General features: G+C 46.5%; 1 protein-coding gene and 1 pseudogene across 1 annotated transcript in view; both read right to left on the bottom strand.

Moving 5' to 3' along the window:
• Positions 1 to 3,403: 3,403 nt before the first annotated feature.
• On the bottom strand, positions 3,404 to 4,408 carry LOC123135282 (BTB/POZ and MATH domain-containing protein 3-like; annotated as a pseudogene).
• A 13,037-nt stretch (positions 4,409 to 17,445) lies between these two features.
• LOC123139835 (BTB/POZ and MATH domain-containing protein 2-like) overlaps positions 17,446 to 19,073 on the bottom strand; it is a 5,283-nt gene continuing 3,655 nt past the window's right edge. The window contains exon 2 of the mRNA XM_044559534.1: positions 17,446 to 18,096. Coding sequence (XP_044415469.1) covers positions 17,446 to 18,096 — 651 coding nt within the window. The remainder of the gene's footprint in view (positions 18,097 to 19,073) is intronic.

Below are 19,073 nucleotides of genomic sequence, written 5' to 3'. Positions count from 1 at the left end.
TTGAATATGAACAAATCCCCCACTTATGCTTCTCATGTGGTTGTTTGGGTCATTCTGATCTTTTATGCCCTACTCCAGGGACTCGGGATGCAAATGGTGATCTCCCCTTGAAGGCGAGTCTCCGGGCAACCGAGGAACGGAAGAAGAACTACTCTGGGGAGAACTCCACGAGGGAGAAACCTGAAACACAGAACAGCACGAAGGAATCTAGAACCTCTAGTTCCAAACAGCACAAGGGTGCCGAGGTAACTTCTCCTGTCAAGAATCCAAGTCTGAATAAAAGAAAGGGAGGGCCGCAAACGCAGGTATACCGACAAGTGGTGCCAGCTCCACTTGCTATCACCGAGAAGGGCGAGGCGACTATGACTTCTGAGGAGGGGAGAGATCCATCTAATGCAGCAGAATTGGAAATCCCGGGGGATGCCTCTGTTGAAAAGTGTCCCAAGAAGAAGAAACCGACCCCCCCATCTTCTGAAACTTTGACAGCGTCTACTGGGCAGCGCTGTCAGGCGCAATGAGTGCCGTTAGCTGGAACTATCGGGGGCTTGGGAACCCCCAGACAGTTTGAGAGCTTCGCAAGATTGTGAAGCAGGAAGGTCCCGCCCTTCTGTTCATCATGGAGACTAAAATAAAGGGCAAGAGAGTGGAAGACATGAAATTTTCTTTAGGTTTTTCGGGCTGTTTTGCCATCGATAGTGATGGCCTTAGTGGTGGTATTGGCCTCTTTTGGTCAAAATATTGAATTAGTAAGTGTTTAATGTTTCGCCTATATGAACATATATAGGAAATGTCGTCTGATGACGGAAAAAAATTTATTATGTGCGAATACTATGAAGACCAGCGCGGCCTGTGCGACAGAAATTTCCTTGTTGATGATAGGCGATTCAGCATCAAGCTGGATGAGACCTTCGAATTCGATACAGTAAGTCACAACGACAAGTCTGTTTTCGTAATTAAGCATGACTTATATATGCTTCATTTGCCTGACTTATAATTTTTAATTTTCACTATTCTACTAGCGCATCCCCTGCCATGCAAGAATTTTTGTTTTGGATAAGATAGGTTTCAATGATATGGAAACTATGGAGGTAAAGAGAGTTTACCTGAAAACTGAGCATGGTTATACTTTCAACGTCAAAGTACACAATGCAAAGACGTGCACCTATTTTGAATGCAAAACTTGGCAAGCACTATGCAAGGCTTATGCATTTGAGCCTGATATGGTTATCACCTTTGATATTCGTCCGGAAGATGATATTGAAGGTAATAGAGACATATGGGTCGATGTGCAGACGCCTCCAGTTCTACCATTATGTGAGTTCTTCTCAACTATATTTTTGTCTTTTATATTGCTTATTCAAAAATAATTGACAACTAATTTCTATTGACAGCTTATTTCCATTCAAGCAAACATGTTCGACGCTTGGTAGACAAGACCTACTACTGTCCCGGAGCTGAACTAAACTGCAAGAAGATAAGTCATTAAGTTTCATGGCTTGAGGATCTTCATACTATCAAGACAAATTTTCTTCCTAGACTTAGAAATGTCAGTACTCAAAACGTGCGACCAATAGTGATCGTATTGAACTACGGTCACATCTATTTAGGATGATGGTAAGATTTTTACTATTTGTCCTCAGTGCAGCTTTTGCATACATATTTTTTTTGCTAAACTTTCATTGCTAAGTATATTAATTAATTAAGTACTATACGATGTTCTTCAACAGGGACTCTCGATGACAGTTGTGCCTCAGGGGATCAAGACTAAAGGTTGCATGTCAATTGTTAGCTTACGACCAAGATATCCTGCATTGCATATGAGTGCATTCAGGATTTCTAGAAGCGACGAATGCTTAATAGTGAAAGATTGGAGGAAAATTGTTAACGATCGCAGAGAAGTACTAGGGGGCAGCAATGAGAAGCGCAGCCCACGATTAGGAGATAGGTTCATCTGCATGCTCCAGTATGATGAATCAGGAGAGCTATACATGTTCTATGCTATTTTACCTGAGAGAGAGCAGCATGAGTGATTTAGCTAGTTCATGCTCTTAGTACTTGTCCTTTCATGTCCGTGTTCTTCGTTCTGAACTTCATCTCAAAGAGTGATTTGCTTTTGTGGTGTTATATATGAACGCTTATAATATCATGACAATCATGTTGAACTCGATGATATTTTTGCTTCTGGTACAAGTGAATGTTTCTTCTTTAAGCTAGTGTTCGTGGTGATTAGATAGCGGTAATGACTATGATGATTAAATAGTGATAATGATGACTACGATGATTTTTAGCTAGCTAGCTAAAGTATATATATACTCATGTTGATGATATGATGCAAGAGTTTTTATATTAATATGATGATATGATGATGATTTATTATATCATTTAATGAAAGAAACCGCAGATTAGTTTCAGCTCGATGGATCCTACCTAAGTGATCAAGTATATATGCCATATCCATATATATTATACTTGATCACCTAATTAGGTGATCAAGTATAATATGGATATGGATTTAACAACTCATTATAATGTAAAACAATCACTAAATTAAATTGAAAACACAAAATGAAAGGAAAATAAAAAAACATTTAGTACCGGTTGGTGTTACCAACCGGTAGTAAAGACCTACGCGCACCCGGGCCTGGCTCGTGCCACGTGGTGGCACTTTAGCGCCGGTTCATGATGAACCGGTACTAAAAGGGGGGACCTTTAGTCCCCACTCTTTAGTGCCGGTTGGCGAACCGGCACTAAAGGCCATCACGAACCGGCACTAAAGGCCGGTTCTGCACTAGTGAAGCATAACACCAGCTTCATATTTCTCGCTTTTGCCAAGTTGTGCTCCATAAAAATGATCGTATCATCGGCATACTGTAGGATAGACACACCTCCATCAAGTAGATGAGGCACCAAGCCACCCACCTGACCAGCCTCCTTAGCCCTTCCCATCAGAATTGCCAACATATCAACCACAATGTTGAATAAAATAGGATACATTGGATCACCTTGTCTCAGGCCCTTATGTGTCCGGAAATAATGACCTATGTCGTCATTCACCTTAATTCCAACACTCCCTTTTTGCGTGAAAGATTCTACCTAGAGTCGCCAGGCTTCATCAAAACCCTTCATACGTATGGCCTGTTGAAGGAAAGGCCCTTTGACTTTATCGTACGCTTTCTCGAAATCCACCTTGAAAACAACTCCATCCAGTTTTCTTTGTGTGAATCTCGTGGAGCGTTTCATTCAGGACCACAACCCCTTCTAGGTTGTTTCTGTCCGGTATGAAAGCAGTTTGGGAGTGTTGCATCACAGAATGCGCAATCTGCGTGAGCCTATTAGTCCCAACCTTAGTAAAGATTTTGAAACTAACATTAAGAAGACAGGTGGGCCTGAATTGCTCAATTCGCTACTCGGCTAGAATAAGAGTGGACATCACCGAGCTCACACACATGTGCTCATACAACTGCTTTTCATAGATGAACTTGAGCTATTGGAGATCGTATCTGTCTGCCGCCACAAACAAGTCTTGCAGACATTGCAACCTCATTTCATGGTGTACTGCCTCCTCTACTTGTCCTCCTTCCAGAACTTGTGACTTTTCATCCTCCTCCATGCTATCATCCTCTATCACGGGTAATAAATCTGTGTAGATGAAACTAAGCAAAGCCCTGAACACTTTTGCTTCCATGTCTTTCATATGTATGATGATGGATGTCTCCTTCATGGGGACAAAGAGCTGCGCCATCAAGACTTTATACCTGGCTGCAAGCACACACCGGTGTGCAGCGAACCTCTCGCCGCTGACCTCGAATGTCACATCACCACCGGCCTTGCTTTGAAGGAGATTGCTAAAATGCTGGTGCATGTCAGAAGGGGTGCCCCCAACATTCTCAGTTTTGGGATCCTTGCAAACAACCATGATGTCGCACCGGACGGTAAAGCAATCACCCTTTAGATCCGATGATCGTTCGAGGGCATCTCTTCTCACAAACTTGTCATTGCCCCAGCAAATAGCACTGCTAGAGAAGGTGCAAGTCTTGCTAGCTTCCCAAATGTAGATTGGATTCTGCTTCTCAAGATGGTCGATGAGGCTGAAACTGAACTTGGCCTCCACAGCAATGTCGAAAGGGTCTTGAACGTCATCAAAGAGAAGGGTGACGTAGAGGGAAATGAACTCAGCACAGTCCTTGTTTAAGCCGTTGGGGTAATACTCGAACCAATCATGGCCTCCCACTGTGAAAAGACTAGTGCCGGCACTCTCGCTAGTGGGTAGCTCCTCCTTAGTATGCGAGTAACCCATGACCATGAGCAGGTGGTACCCGCTGTCCGTGCTGCTAGTGTAGATGGCCGTCGTGTTGCAAGAGCTCTCCTTGTTGTCGTCGACTACAGACACGCAGGTGAATACCGACATGAGGAACCTGCAAGTCAGCATTCAAATCCCAAGTTTTAGAGGTGGGGTATTTACCGAAAAAGGCTTCCACCCCGCTCTATATATAAAGCAACGACCGACAACAACTCGGTACAAACGCACACTGTCGGTGTCAAAACCGGCGGATCTCGGGTAGGGGGTCCCGAACTGTGCGTCTAGGCGGATGGTAACAGGAGACAAGGGACACGATGTTTTTACCCAGGTTCGGGCCCTCTCGATGGAGGTAAAACCCTACTCCTGCTTGATTAATATTGATGATATGGGTAGTACAAGAGTAGATCTACCACGAGATCGGAGTGGCTAAACCCTAGAAGCTAGCCTATGGTATGATTGTTGTTCGTCCTATGGACTAAAACTCTCCGGTTTATATAGACATCGGAGAGGGCTAGGGTTACACAGAGTCGGTTACAATGGGAGGAGATCTTCATATCATATCGCCAAGCTTGCCTTCCACGCCAAGGAAAGTCCCATCCGGACACGGGACGGAGTCTTCAATCTTGTATCTTCATAGTCCGGGAGTCCGGCCAAAGTCTTAGTACGGCCATCCGGACACCCCCTAATCCAGGACTCCCTCAGTAGCCCCTGAACCAGGCTTCAATGACGACGAGTCCGGCGCGCAAGTTGTCTTCGGCATTGCAAGGCGGGTTGCTCCTCCGAATATTCCATAGAAGATGTTGAAGACCAGGGTAGTGTCCGGCTCTGCAAAATAAGTTCCACATTCCATTGTAGAGAGAATAATATTTGCATCAATCGGATCTGCTGACGTATTCCGCGGCGTGACATCATGCCACGGCCAGGCTTTTATTCATCTTACTGTTCCACCGCAACGCGTTTAGCGAGGCGGTTTCCTTGGCACGTCTTTGTCAAAGCAGAGATCGTGTCCCCTTATTCTGGGATTCTCATCAATACGGGCGTGGGTAACCCAACCGTGACTTAGGTATGACTCCCTAATTGAAAGCGAGTCTCAAACGGTTACGGGGAGGGCTCTTGGTATTCACCTCCTTTATAAAGGAACCAAGGCTCGGCTCCCTTCTTCTCAAACCAATCAAATCCGCCCCTCGCTTCGAGTTCCAACACCCAAAGCTCTAGTTTTAGGCGCTTCGGACTTTTGACGATGTCCAGCTCCGACCTTCAAGGCCAGTGGATGCCTTCCTCCATTACGGAAGAAGATGTACGAAAGCTGAGAGATGACAGGTATCTAACCGGCGAAATCTCGCATAGACTGCCTGCTCAAGGGCAAGCTGTTCCCGCTCCCTAGCCCGGTGAAAGCATGGTGTTCGCATCTCACTTCCTTTGGGGGCTAGGCTTCCCCATTGATCCCTTTGTGAGGGGGCTTATGTTTTACTACGGGCTGGAGTTCCACGACCTAGCTCCGGAGTCCATCCTCTAGATCTCATCATTCATTGTCGTGTGCGAGGCCTTCCTCCATATCACCCCTCACTTCGGATTGTGGCTAAAAACTTTCAAAGTGAAACCGAAAATGATCGAGGGGCAGCACGCTGAGTGCGGAGGGGCTATAATAAAAAAGATGGACCATGCTCCATGGCCCGAAGGCTCTTTTCAAGAGGAGCTCGGCTTATGGCAACGGGACTGGTTTTACATCACAGCCCCTAGGGGCACCACATGGGTGGCACCACCTACTTTTCGCTCGGGTCCCCCACCACGGCAGGCGTCATGGGTTAATGAAGGACTTATCTGGGGGCCGCCCAAAGACGTGCCCTTGCTGCAGGTCCGTATTCGAGATATTCTAGAAAGAGATATCAATTTGACCGTAGTGGCGCAAGTCATGGTGATTCGCCGCACACTGTCCTGCAAACATCGACCTCTCCGCCTGTGGGAGTTCATTCCGGAGGGACCACGAGTCCTACAACATTTCATGGGAATGACACCTGTGGAGATGTACAAATTGTTCTTCGGATCACAAGCAAGGTGTCCGGATTTGTCCGAGGACGCAGGTCTGAGCTGCAATCGCCCGGATGCTAAAGTAGGTAGCCCCGTATTTGGATACACCATCCATATTTTTATCAAATCTACCCTTTAGCAGAGTTGTCCTTTGAACATGAGTGGATGGCGAAGGCAAAGCTTATCAGGTGTCCAGCCCCCCTGCCCGAGACCGTGCCGAATCCCATGCTGACCAGGATGCTGGAGGTCGCGTCGTTGGCGGAAGGCGAAGGGGGGAGCCAAGGAGCTACCGCCTCCGCGAAGGAGGCCGTTAGGAAGGGAAGAATCGAAAATTCCCCTGACCAGGGAAAGAAAAGGACTGCCTCTGAAGACCCGGAGGTGATAACCTCAAAACGGTGAAAGAAATCTTTATCAGAGGGTTCGGCACCGGAGAACGCCCCGGACGAATCGCCCCCTAAAGGGGACCCGCTCTCCCCCGAGACGTAAGTGAAGGGAGGGGTTCCATAATGAATCACACTCATGTTTTATTCCTGAGGAAAATAACCGAAACATTATCTTGCAGTTTGGATCTCAACCCTTCTCAGCAGAGCTCATCTTCAGGGGATCTTCGTCCAGAGATGATAGAGAGCGAAACGCCTCCCCTTGTTGCACCGTCTCACGAGGCTGGCGACCCCGAGGTATCGTCCCGGAGGGTTTTTTCAAGTTCGGACCCTGGAAAAGGTCGCCAGGCTAGTCCGGCACCCTCTTGCGCGCTGGCGGAGGGGCTGAAGGATCTGCTTGGTAGGGCGTCCATCTCAGAAGAACACCGTATGTTGATGGATACGGTGATTGGAAGGATTTCATCCGCGGAAAGCGGATTGTACGAGGCTGCCGGGAGTTTACTAACAGGCTTTGAGGTACGTAAAAAGGTGTACCTTTTGGTAGAGCCGCATATTAAATGTGCCCTGTATGAATAGTAGCCCCTGAGACTCTGTGTGTCGTCACGAGTGACGGCGCACAGAGGATCATAACCCCAGGTATAATATGTCGCCTATTCAATGAAGGTGGCGAGGTGTTCGGTGGCTAGCCGGACTGATGAATCTGTCGAACTAAAGCGGCAACTTGACGTAGCAGATGCCGACATCGCGCTTGTAAATAAGCGGCTAGACGAGGCTCAAGGTATGTTCAAAAGACACCCAGTAATAGGAGCTCGATGCTCGGGCCTTATATATATATACTTTATGTAGATGGTGCTGCTGCCGTGCAGAACCTTCGAGCGGAACTTGCCCGAGTCAAGGAGCAAGCAAGGAAAAGTGATGCGGCTGCCGTTAAAGCGGCTGAAGAGCTAAAAGCCGAACAGGCTGCTCACTGCCAGAGCAAGAAGGAAATAGCCGAGATGGCCATAAAATTGAAGGATGCTACCGACCGCTGTAAATTTCTTGAACAAGAAGATAGGGCGGCTCAGAAGGACCTTGAAAAGATCACTGCCGAAGCCAAGGATACTCGCTCTGCCATGAGAGCGATGAAGGAGGAGCTGCGTCAGGCCGGAGATATCATGGCTGGAAAGCCTTATATGCTGCGGATGAAGTTCAGAGACCCCAAGTATGTTCCATTAGACCGGCAGTGGAGTGCGGAAAACGCTTATCTGGATTTGGCAGCAAGTGTGGCGGACGCGACCGAACACTTCCGCAGCCGAGGTGACCATGGACTGGAAGAGCTTTTTTGGTCGCAGTACCACAATCCAGAACGCCCACTGTCAGTATCCGACCGTTTGGCCGCCTGGGCGGACCTGAATAGGTTATCCGGACTCGCCATGAGATATGTTGCGAGTCGTCTGTGGCCGGAGAAGCCGGAGACGAAGAGTTATTTTGGCTTGGTGCAGCAGTTCCTTGGTTCGGTGCCGCATGCTGATGCAATGAAGATGTCGGCGTGCATAGTGGGCGCACAGATGGCTCTTGCCCATGTCAAAACATACTGGGCAGATATGAAGGCCAGTATTGTTGCGTCGCAGGATTCGGACGAAAGCCGAGTACCTGCCAAGAATTATTTTGAGGAAGTTCTTCCTGGCGCTCATATAATAGAGTCGCAGTGCTCGAAGGATGTTGTGTTCGAATAGCTTATACTATTTGTAAAACGAATTTTGTTTTTATGAAAAAAGCTTTTTATACTTGTGCTTGCAAGAATCATGATGCCTCCTGTGCGGCCGTTTAATATATATATTTGTATATAGCCTGAAAGATGGCAGTCGTTGGCTTCAGCCCCACGCATAGAATGCGGGGGTGTTCGCAAGAAGGCGCCGTTTCACACTTAATCCAACATCTTGGTCCTAGAAAGGAGGTGATGGCGCGGCAAACTAGGCAACCGGACTATAATGCTTTATCACTTTCACTTAGCCATAGGAGTTTGACAGTGGGGCTACTGAATAGCCCCTAGGGGCAGCGTGCTCGCCCGAATTCGGGGCGCGAGTGTGCCTGACCAGGAAGCGGCCCTTCGTTAATGCGGGGGAATCCTAAAAATTCCGAAAGTCATCGAGTGGTTGACCAGTCTCTCGCCCGGCCCGGCGATCTCCAAGCGTCAGAGCCGCCGGGCACGCACCCGCGCCACCAGATAGCCACCCCGGATGCCACCACCAGGCCGCCCGAAGCGATCCTGGTCCGCAGTCGTGCCACTATATAGCCACCCCGGACGCCACCACCATGCTGCCCGGAGCGTCCCCGTGCCGCACCGGCACCACACCGCTGCTACCTCCGCCCAACTGCAAGGAAGAAGCCGCCAACCGCAGCCCAAGCCATCCACAGCCCACACCGGCCACCATGGTGGTCGCCAGATCTAGGTCATCCCTCGCCACGAGCTGAAGCAAGACCACCAGATCGGGCACCACCCCCGCAGCCCGCCACCACCAGGAGGCATGCACGCACCCACCGGAAGGGAGGCCGCCCTGCGCCACCGTGGCAGTCATCGCGTCAGATCTAAGGAGGGCAAACCCCAACATACCCGACCGAAGGGGCCGACAGAGCATGCTCATCCCTGCCGTCGTGCAGCCACCGTGCCGCCAATGAACACCTGCGCCACCGCTGCAGCCACGCGTCGCCATGCCCCACACCAACATGGTGCCTCCACCCATCGGTCGTCTCCCGCGCCACCACCTACCGAGGAAGGAGGAAGGACTCCCGCCGCCGCCGCCGCTGGCCGTGCTTCGCCTGGTCACGCCCTCTGGCGGCGGCGAGGGGGGAGGGAGGGCACGGCGCTGGGTCGCCCGACGGCTCGCGAGAGCCAAGCGAGCGACGAAGGGGGATTTTTTTTTCAGTTCCTTCAAGCTCGTTTTTTTTTCAGCAGGTGAGGTATTTTTGAAGAAGGATTACTATAGCTTAGTGCGATGCTAAACCTTTCTTTGTGAAGTCGTGTAAAAAAAGTTGTGGTCAACGGGGAATGAAAGAAAAAGGTTTTGCGAGTAAAGAATGCTAGGTTATATAATTTGTCTGTGTGTAAAAATATTACTGTCCGTGCTGCTGTCGACGCTTTGATGTATGGGGAAATCGTGGAACTAGGGCAGGCTGATTGTGCTCTTGCTTGTTTGAGTGAGGAGCAGGGTTCCTGTCGCTGTAGAGTAAAAATGCATGCTAGATTTTGTGTTCACTAGTACAATGTTGAAAGAAATTCAAGTTAAGTGGGCACATGTATAGGAGATTGTGGTGTGTTAAGACTTAAGACCTCTGAAAATCAAGGTCTTGTTGTGGTTGGCTCTTAGGAATATGTAACTAGGAAAGATTATTGTACTCTTAGGAACAATTATAACATGTATAAGAGCCATGTGAAAGGTGTGCATCGGGATGCGGTCCACCACCTCGGAACTGCTAAAACAAATGGCTATGCAAACTAAGCATGCTTACATGTCTGCCACTTGGCCACACTTGATGAAGGATGCTGCTCATCTCCCGATGCGCCGGCCCCGGCCCCGCCCCGCCCCCGTCTCTCTGCTCAACCACCGCGCCCACCATATCCTCCCTCTCCCCACCGTCTATGCGGGGCTTCCAGATCGAGCAAGGTGAGGCGGCGGCGCTCCCAGATCCACGACGCGCCATCCTACCTCGTCATCGCGGCTGACGGCCACGTCCTCGGCTTCCCCGCCGACCCCTCAGAAGGTGCCTCTCCATGCCGCATCCCTGGCTTGCGAGGCGCAGTTCGGATAGGTGTAGAAGCTCTTCATCTCCGGATGCAGTTGTTGGCCTGCTCCCTGCCGTGGCCGCCGTCCACCATCTCTTCGGCAGCGCGGAGGAGGACGAACCCCACGACCATCAGCATCAACCGGAGCTGCGTGCTTGATGTGCGATGTGCGCATGCGTGAGTTTCTCCATCCGTGATGTGCGTGGTTGATGTGTGCTTGATGCGTGTGTGCCTGCTTCTAAATTGCTGCATACATATTGCTAGAGAGAGATGCTGACCTTGACGTGTGGGCACCTTTTTGATCTGTGATTTTTTTCCCTCTGAATCAGATTTGCATACATACCAACAGGTGCCATGTGGATTTATCTGTCTGTACGCATGGTAAAAGATGGTCTGAATCTAGTTGCACATCTGTGTCCTTGATTCAGATAATTCAGTTGGTTCATTTCATAATATCTGCAGCTAGTAAAAAATGTGGAAGCTAAAATGCTAAATAAAGTTCAGTGCTCTCATTTTACCTTTCCAGAGAAGATACTAATTTTCTAACCTGTAACTAAACTTCAGTTAGTATATATTACAATAGTGCATAATATCTTTAGTTCCCTGCCCATTATATTGTTTCAGGTTTTGTTCTTCTCGATGTTGTTATTGATTGTTGGTCTGCTGCCTAATTTGCTCATAATTTGTGCTAATTCAGCCTACAATGAGCTGCGACACCCGGATGTCGACGCAGATTAGATAAAGATCGGAGCGGGAGTCCTAAAAGTTCACTTATCCACAAGTTTTGCCACCTCGATGACAACAGAACTGGACGCACCATGGGCGTGTTTGGATGACTGCCTCGCACCTGACTCGCACCCGCCATGCAAATTTCAGTGTGATTGGTTTCCTGCGCGGCCTCCTCAGCTTGCCCGGTCGATGCAAAAGGAGCCCGCTCAGCCAGGCTGAGGGGAACGTAGAAATCGGGCGTATCCGGGAGCCTGGCCCGTGCCTGCATCCGCACGTCGAACGCAATCCTATTTCTCTCTCCCACGCATCCGCACACCAACCCGCCGCCGCTGCTGTCTGAGCCCCCGCCGGCGCAGCTGGTCGGAGCTCTCTCGCCCGCCATCGGTCCGAGCTCCGTCGCCGGCGCTCCTCCACGGCCACGCCGGGGGCTCGCTTCCCCGCCTCGACTCGCCGGGCTCCACCGGCGCGGCGGCGCCTTAATGCCCCCAAACTTCGCCATAGCCGCGCACACCCAGCCCTGCGGACGAGATCGATGCCTCGAGCTCGATGCCTCCACCGGCCTGGTCGATTTTGTCCGTAGTTTATATTTTCAGTAGATCTAGCCGCTGATTCATCTATGCGCAGATGCATGTCTTTTTTCGTATTTGATTTTGATGACTACCTGTAAGCTCATACCGTAGCCTTGTTCTGTATAGTTTGCGATTTGCTGTCGCGAGATGTTCTCGATTCATCTGTGATTTCTCTAGGATGATAGTTGACAACATGTAAGGTTCTGGTTATTACTGCAGTGATTCGTATATCTAATTAGTACCTGCAGTCTGATTGCTTCAGGTTTAATCAAATCTCATTAAAAGCATCTTTTATTGGAAGAAAAAAGTTCACATAATTCAACTCAAATGCAGTCTACCAAACAACATCTACTGTCTATAGCATCTCTCATGTATCCATATCATACAGTTAACCAAACACACATCTCGGCTCATCTTTGCATCAGCTCAACCTGGCCACACTCACCCAGTATCCTCATGCGATGCAGGCTAGAGACACCCAGGCAACCAAACACCCCCCATATTACTCTAGTTATTGTACCATGTTGCTTTCATTTTTCTAATATAAGGGTTGATCGTTGCATGCTAGTCTTAGCTATGTTCATTTTCTTTGGCCTAGTGCTCGATTTGCTGCTATTGCTACTCTAATTCCAGCCTTGATTATATTCTGAGAAAAAATACGTGTACAGGAGGAAGACAAATCAATGGAATTTCTTTGTCATGTGGTGATGCACTCATGAATCTGTGTGATTCTTTTGTCTTCTTCTTTGTATCTCTTCTTTTCTTAACCATCCAATGGATTTGTGGGCTCCTGAAGCCGTGAGCATTCATCATGTATGCGTTTATTTACAATCTATAACCTCTTTGAGCATAGAGTTCTAGCAAAAAAAATGATTTCTTATAATCAATGATTTCTACACTAACTTGCCTAATAATGTTAGAAAGTTGCCTACAATATTTTCCGTATTTTTTGGCATAGGATTTGCAGCAACTAGCAAGCGGAGGGAGGAGAAGGTGTCAGAGTGCCGGTGACTAGGAAGCGGAGCAAGAGGAAGAGCCAAGGGGGCAGCGCCATCCATGCGCTGCGATCACCTAGCGGGGATGAGCTAGAGTCGAGAAAGTGTTGTCGCTAGTGGTCGAGGAATGGGCGCAGATTATCGGTAAGTATCTTGAAATCGACCCCCTAAGCATGTGTTATTCTACTCAAATCTACGATTCTATGTGATAGAGGCGAGATAGGAAGGTTGAAGAGGGGTGTGCAAGGTACCGGTTTTTGGGCAAATCGATGGTTTCGAGCACGGCGGTGGTTTACGCCTTGGGGATGCGGGGGCTGTAATAGTTGATGATTCGAGCCGAAAGCATCCAAAACTTGCCCACCGCATGATAGTGAGTTGCCAGAGTTGATGGCATGAGTTGCCCAACTGCTCCTGCGATGCGGGGGCTGGAATTGTTGATGATTTGAGCCGAAAGCATCCAAAACTGGCCCACCGCATGATAGTGAGTTGCCAGAGTTGATGGCATGAGTTGCCCAACCGCTCCTGCGATGCGGGTGCTGGAACCGTCGATAATTTGAGCCAAAAGTGTCCTAAACTTGCCCAACGCATGATAGTTAGTTGCTAGAGATGCTGGCATGAGTTTCCCAAAGATCCGCTCCCGAGAGTGATGTGTGTTATTTCGCCAAAAATATGCCCAACACATGACAATTAGTTGCTACAGAGGCTGCCGCGAGTTGCCCAGGGATTTTTTTAAGCAACGAATTGATTTAATTTGCACATAAGTTACCATTTCCAATAGAATAATTTGTGTACATATAAATAGTAGTTGCCTAAATCACCTAAGTTTCGTAAATATGATTTCATGGATATTCTTGCCTAAACATTTTTTTGCAGGGCCTCACTAAATTAGTTCTAAAATGACGTGAAACGAGCGTTTTCGAGGTTTTATGCACACACCCAATCAAGAAGCTTCAATATCCACCTCTAGGTAAGTTGACGATTGTTGCCGTTGGGGGGAGGGGGGAGTTTGAGAGGTTTTTGCGAGTTGAGAAGTTAGCAGAGGCTCCGAGTTGCCAGAATTGTCCGCATGAGTTGCCAGATTTGTAGTATGGAGTTGCCGCATCTGTCATATATGAGTCGCCTAACATTTGTTACTTAGTTGCCTGATATGGTCCAAAATTTACCTAAATGGGCGTCAGTTTGGTTACTTAGGATGCCTGATATGGTTGCAGGACTTCTTCGCTAGTTGTTTTAGTTAGTGGTTTTTCATTTTGCCAAAAGTTGCCCAACACTTTGTAGGTAGTGCCTCAAATGAAATCCTAACCTTACTCTTCTGTTATTTTCCTTCTCATTTCTTTTTCTCCCTTGTTTTTACGAGTCACATGCTTTCTTTTTCAGGCACCTCACAAACATATCTCGAAGTTCACAAAAATACACAATTATTCACCTGCGCTAAAACCTAGGGGTTAAGCAAGCCCGCACTACTAGACTAGGCAACTTACAAACATAGAAAAAGCCAGTGGAACTAAAAATGGTAGGTCACACAAAAATGTTAGGCAAAGACCTAGGGGGATTACTGGTTGTGTGTCAGGCAAATAAGACATGCAGAACAGGCAAGAAGATTCAAATGTTAATCAAGTCACCTACTCAACACTAGCAAGTCACATTCAAATGTCAAGCAAGTCACATACTCAACACTAGCAACTCATATTCAAATGTTTTGCTCACAACTAGAACTATCAAAGAACAATACTTCCTTTTTGTGTTCTTGTGTGGGTTTGGTCCATCGTTGTGTTGTTTGACGATGCACCCAATACTAGTATCTTTCATATATAACCTTCGAAAACATGCTGAATACTAACTGGACATGCCTAATAGGTTTTTGGTGCGGGGTATTGGAGTTCTATTTATAACACGCCCCCCCTTGTTTTTCTTCATTGTTTTTTGGAGGCCCACTGACAAAATTCTCAAACTAAATGAAGTCAACCTTTTCAGCAGATACTTCTGGGTACAACCACAACTTGCCTGAACCTATTATGTAACTTTACATTCCCTGGCATGACTTGCCTTTTGATTCTTTTTCTTGTTACCTACTTTTTTCTCCCAAACTAGGGATCATGCAAACTATAGAGCTGCAGAACAAAATAAACATGCCCAAGAAAGAAGCTCCACCACTCACTTTTCCAGGTATGCTTTGCGCAAACCAAATTTGTTGCGACCAACTTGTTTTTTTCAATGCCTTTTTTCAAAGCATTTGCATGTTATAAGTAAAAATCAAAGCAAAAAACATATGTTATTGTCTATACACGGGGTAAGCTGCAACATAGATGTGATTTTTGCCCACTGAGTGCATTGATTTTGCCCAAAAAAATCCATAGCAGTTTTTTTTTATTTTGTTGTTTTGCACTAAAAGATTCCTGGAAAAGGACATCATTAGTTGTTTGACTTTTTTTGTGTAGTTTTCTGCATACAGAGCCATGAATCGGGATAGGAAGCTTGAACCCATCAATATGTAGTTTTAATCCATACCACAAGCTCAGTAGTTCATGCAACCAAGAAAAGTATAACCTAGCCAAAAACACCAAAGGGCTTTTATTATTATTTAGAATTTAGGTTGGGCTTTTCCCACAAAACCATCAGTTGCCTGCAAAGCATTCTATACTTCCGTGCATCTCAACACAACTTGCCTAAAAAAATCAAAATACCTACACCAATCCAGCTGCTCATGCACCCTACAACCTACAAACCCAAAACAGAAACCAGCCGAAAAACCTTAAGGAAAAACAACCTAAAACATGTTCACAAGGGCTTCTTTGTGTTTCTTTCTAGTTTACCATAAATCATTGAGTTGCCTGTGTCTCAACACAAACTTGCATAAAAGATCAGCCCTAGGTCCTGGTTGGAGGGATTGGATTTTACTTTGACTTCTTTGTAGTTTTTGCATAAACAACTACAAATAAGTTTGGGAAAGCATGAACCATCGACTTGTTTTTTTAATTACCAGGGCAGGCTGCGCTGTTGATTCCACTGAATTTGCCCCAAATCACACAAATGTTGCTTGTCTATAATTTTATTCTAGACAAATGCAACCTGATGTATTGGGAGGGATAATGCATTCATAACAACACTACATTTAGTCTTCATGTTATCCAAACAACAATCTTCTGAATTGTGTGTTTTCAAAGGCAACACTACGCAATACAAGTTTTTTGTCTGGATAGCAAAGGCATGATGAATTACACATAATTTTTTCCAGATTTGTTTTGGCTCTTTTGAGTAGACTTGCTTGACATTTGAATGTGACTTGCTAATGTTAAGCATATGACATGCCTGTGTTTTATGTTTTCTGCACTTTTTAAGAATTTAGGTTATGTTCTTACCCCCAAACCATCAGTTGCCTGCAGAGCATTATGGTCATGGCCATCAAAGGAGACAGGGGCGAGATGGAGCTGCCATCTGTTTCGAGGTCTGGGAGGACGGAAGTGTGCGTGTTGAGTTAGTAGGAAGGACGGGGCGTGGAGGAAAGGGGAAGAAGAAGGCAACTCACGTCCTTTTTCTTGCACGTGATTGAGGGGGAGGGGTGTTTGTTGCTGTGCGACAATTGATCGGGACAGGGGACCAGGTCCTGGGACTTTCCTCTTTTGATCCTCTTTCTGGATGGTGGGAGATATCTTTCCTTAAATGGGGTGTGTGCCAAGAAACTCTAGGTAGCACCTGTTTGCTCCCTAGTCGCGTCGAAAAAATTAAGGTGCAACAACACCAACTCGTACATGTTTGTATACTGAGTCTGACAGAACATGCAAACAGATAGCATGATGATTCAAATCCCCTGGTTTCCTGCAAACTGACATTAATATAGACAACAATGTATGTATGTATCCACCGGTAAGGAAATGTGTATAACCTGGAATTTCTGACAGGAGCAGCTAGCCATCAGTGACGGAAGGGGGAAATTGTGGCAGCCAACACAGCAAGACTAGTTGAGACATCAACGCCAGCATAGCTCCAAGTGCGGTTGACCAAAAGATATTTGTTACAGTATATATATAAAGAAAAATTATAGCCCCTGTGGCCCCATCTGTGCACTCACATGTGCTTCCAAATACACTAGGATGGAAGTAATATTTTCAGGTACAGAGCACAACTAAAGCATTGGACTTAGCAATAACATTTCAAGTTACGACCCTCCTCTCCCAAGGAGAACATCAAGCACCCAGGATAAGGTTCCTTGGCAATCGATCAAGATTTCACACTGACGCTCTACTTTATAATCAGAAAAGAAATATTTCTAAAACCAAGTTCATAAAATGCCTTTCCAAAACATCTACATTGTTTTTCTTGATAACCAAGGCACAAAGCAAGACAATTAATGCAGACAAATATATGAGGATAAAATGACTAGCTAGGAAGCTTTCACATTACTGAAATGTCAATCAATTTGACACTTGCATCTCCATGAAGAGACAATTTGCCATATTTTTAGAATTTTCTGATTCAGGACAAGGGCAAACTATATACATGACGATACAAAAGAAATACACACAGATTACAATCTCTCTAATAGCACATATACAGAAGACTGTCACTTTGGGTCTAACTAAGGGACAAGCATACCGTATGCAGAGTCTTACTTGTGCTGGTTTGAAGCAAACTTGAGAAAGAGCTCCTTCAAAACCGCGGGATAGGTCGAAGCTACATGATCCTAGCCATTAGTTGCCATTATTGTTTGCAAGCACAAGGGGGACTGGACTTGGATAAACTTGAAGCACGCCTCCTTCAATCCCTGGCAGTGGTGCTGCTCGGCAAAAGCAAGAGCAGACAACACCATGCTCAAACCTATCTTCTCAGACAACTGCTTCTCGCAGATGCATTTGAGCCTTTGTACATCATATCTATCAACCGCTACCAACATGTGTTGAAACCATTGCAGCAACATTTCATCCTCTAAAATTGCCTCCTTTTCTTGCCCATCTTCCATAACTTGTACCATTACATCCTCCTCCATGTTGACATTGTCCTTGTGCACCACAGCGAATGAGTCTGTGTAGATAAAGCTATGCAGTGCCTTGAACACATTTGCTTCCATGTCTTGGATCTGTATGACATTGTTGGACGCCTTCTTCATGGGGCCAAAGACATGTGCCATGAACACCGTGGATCGGGCAGCGAGCACACACCGGTGTGCGATGAAGGTCTCACCGCCGACCTCGAATGCCACATCGGCACCCACGTTTGTTTGAAGGAGACTGTTGAAATGGTGGTCTATGTCAGGCAGGAGCACCTTGGTGGTATCCTCGGTTCTGGGATCCTTGTTGCGAACGACCATGATGTCACACACTACTGGAATCCACTTCTTTGCCGTCCGCCATGGCGGACGGCAAAGGCATGGATCACGGACGGCAATCTCCTTTGTCGTCCGCCAGCAGACGGCAAACCGTTCGTCTGAACAAGTGCCAGCAAAGGCCTTCTTTGCCGTCCGCTTCCTAGAAACGGACAACAAAGGATTGTGCCGTCCGCCGTTGGTGGCCAGCAGACGGCAATGATTGTGGACGGGTGTGAGGTGGGGTGAGAGCCGTTAGGGGTTAACAGTGTGCTTTGCCGTCAGCCAGCAGGCGGCAAAGAGGCTAAGGTCTTTGTCGTCCGCTGGCAGACGGCAAAGTGCTCAAACATGCCAGTCCCGAGAATCACAGGTAGCTGCCACGTGGCATGTTTGCCGTCAGCTAGCTGACGGAAGAGCCTCTACGACCCTATTTTTAATTTAATTCATTCAATTTGACAGCAATTCACAGATATACACAAATATACATATATACACAACAAGCATATCCAAGACACAAGTTTCATCATATATACGTACATAACCAACACATATATAGTTCCATGCATCCTTACATATTACAAAAGTTTCACATTGTTCATCCAACACCGTTATCCATCCATCCATATATAACAAGTTCCAACCATGCAAGTTCATTGACACAAAATAAAAGCACAAATGGAAAAGAAGCACTCCAACCATGCAAGCTTTCGTAAATTAAATCAAATCTGCAAAAATGATAAACAAGATGTTAGAAGAAGAAGAAGAAAATGAAGAAGAAGAATAAGACTATAAGAAGTAAGCATACTTAAGTAAAAGGGAGCTAACCTAGAAGAAAATGAAAAAGAAGAAGAAGACTAGAAGAATACTAGAAGAAGAAGAAGAAGAAGAAGAAGAAGAAGAAGAAGAAGAAGAAGAAGAAGAAGAAGAAGAAGAAGGAGAAGAAGAAGACTATAAGCTTATTATGTAAACTTGGTCATTTTGTGCTAACATAAGTAATTTTGGAGTTAACA

This window comes from Triticum aestivum, chromosome 6B, assembly GCF_018294505.1.
Source record: "Triticum aestivum cultivar Chinese Spring chromosome 6B, IWGSC CS RefSeq v2.1, whole genome shotgun sequence".
Classification (NCBI taxonomy): domain Eukaryota; kingdom Viridiplantae; phylum Streptophyta; class Magnoliopsida; order Poales; family Poaceae; genus Triticum; species Triticum aestivum.
Note: the sequence above shows the minus strand (reverse complement) of the source record. Positions and strands in the feature narration are given on the sequence as shown.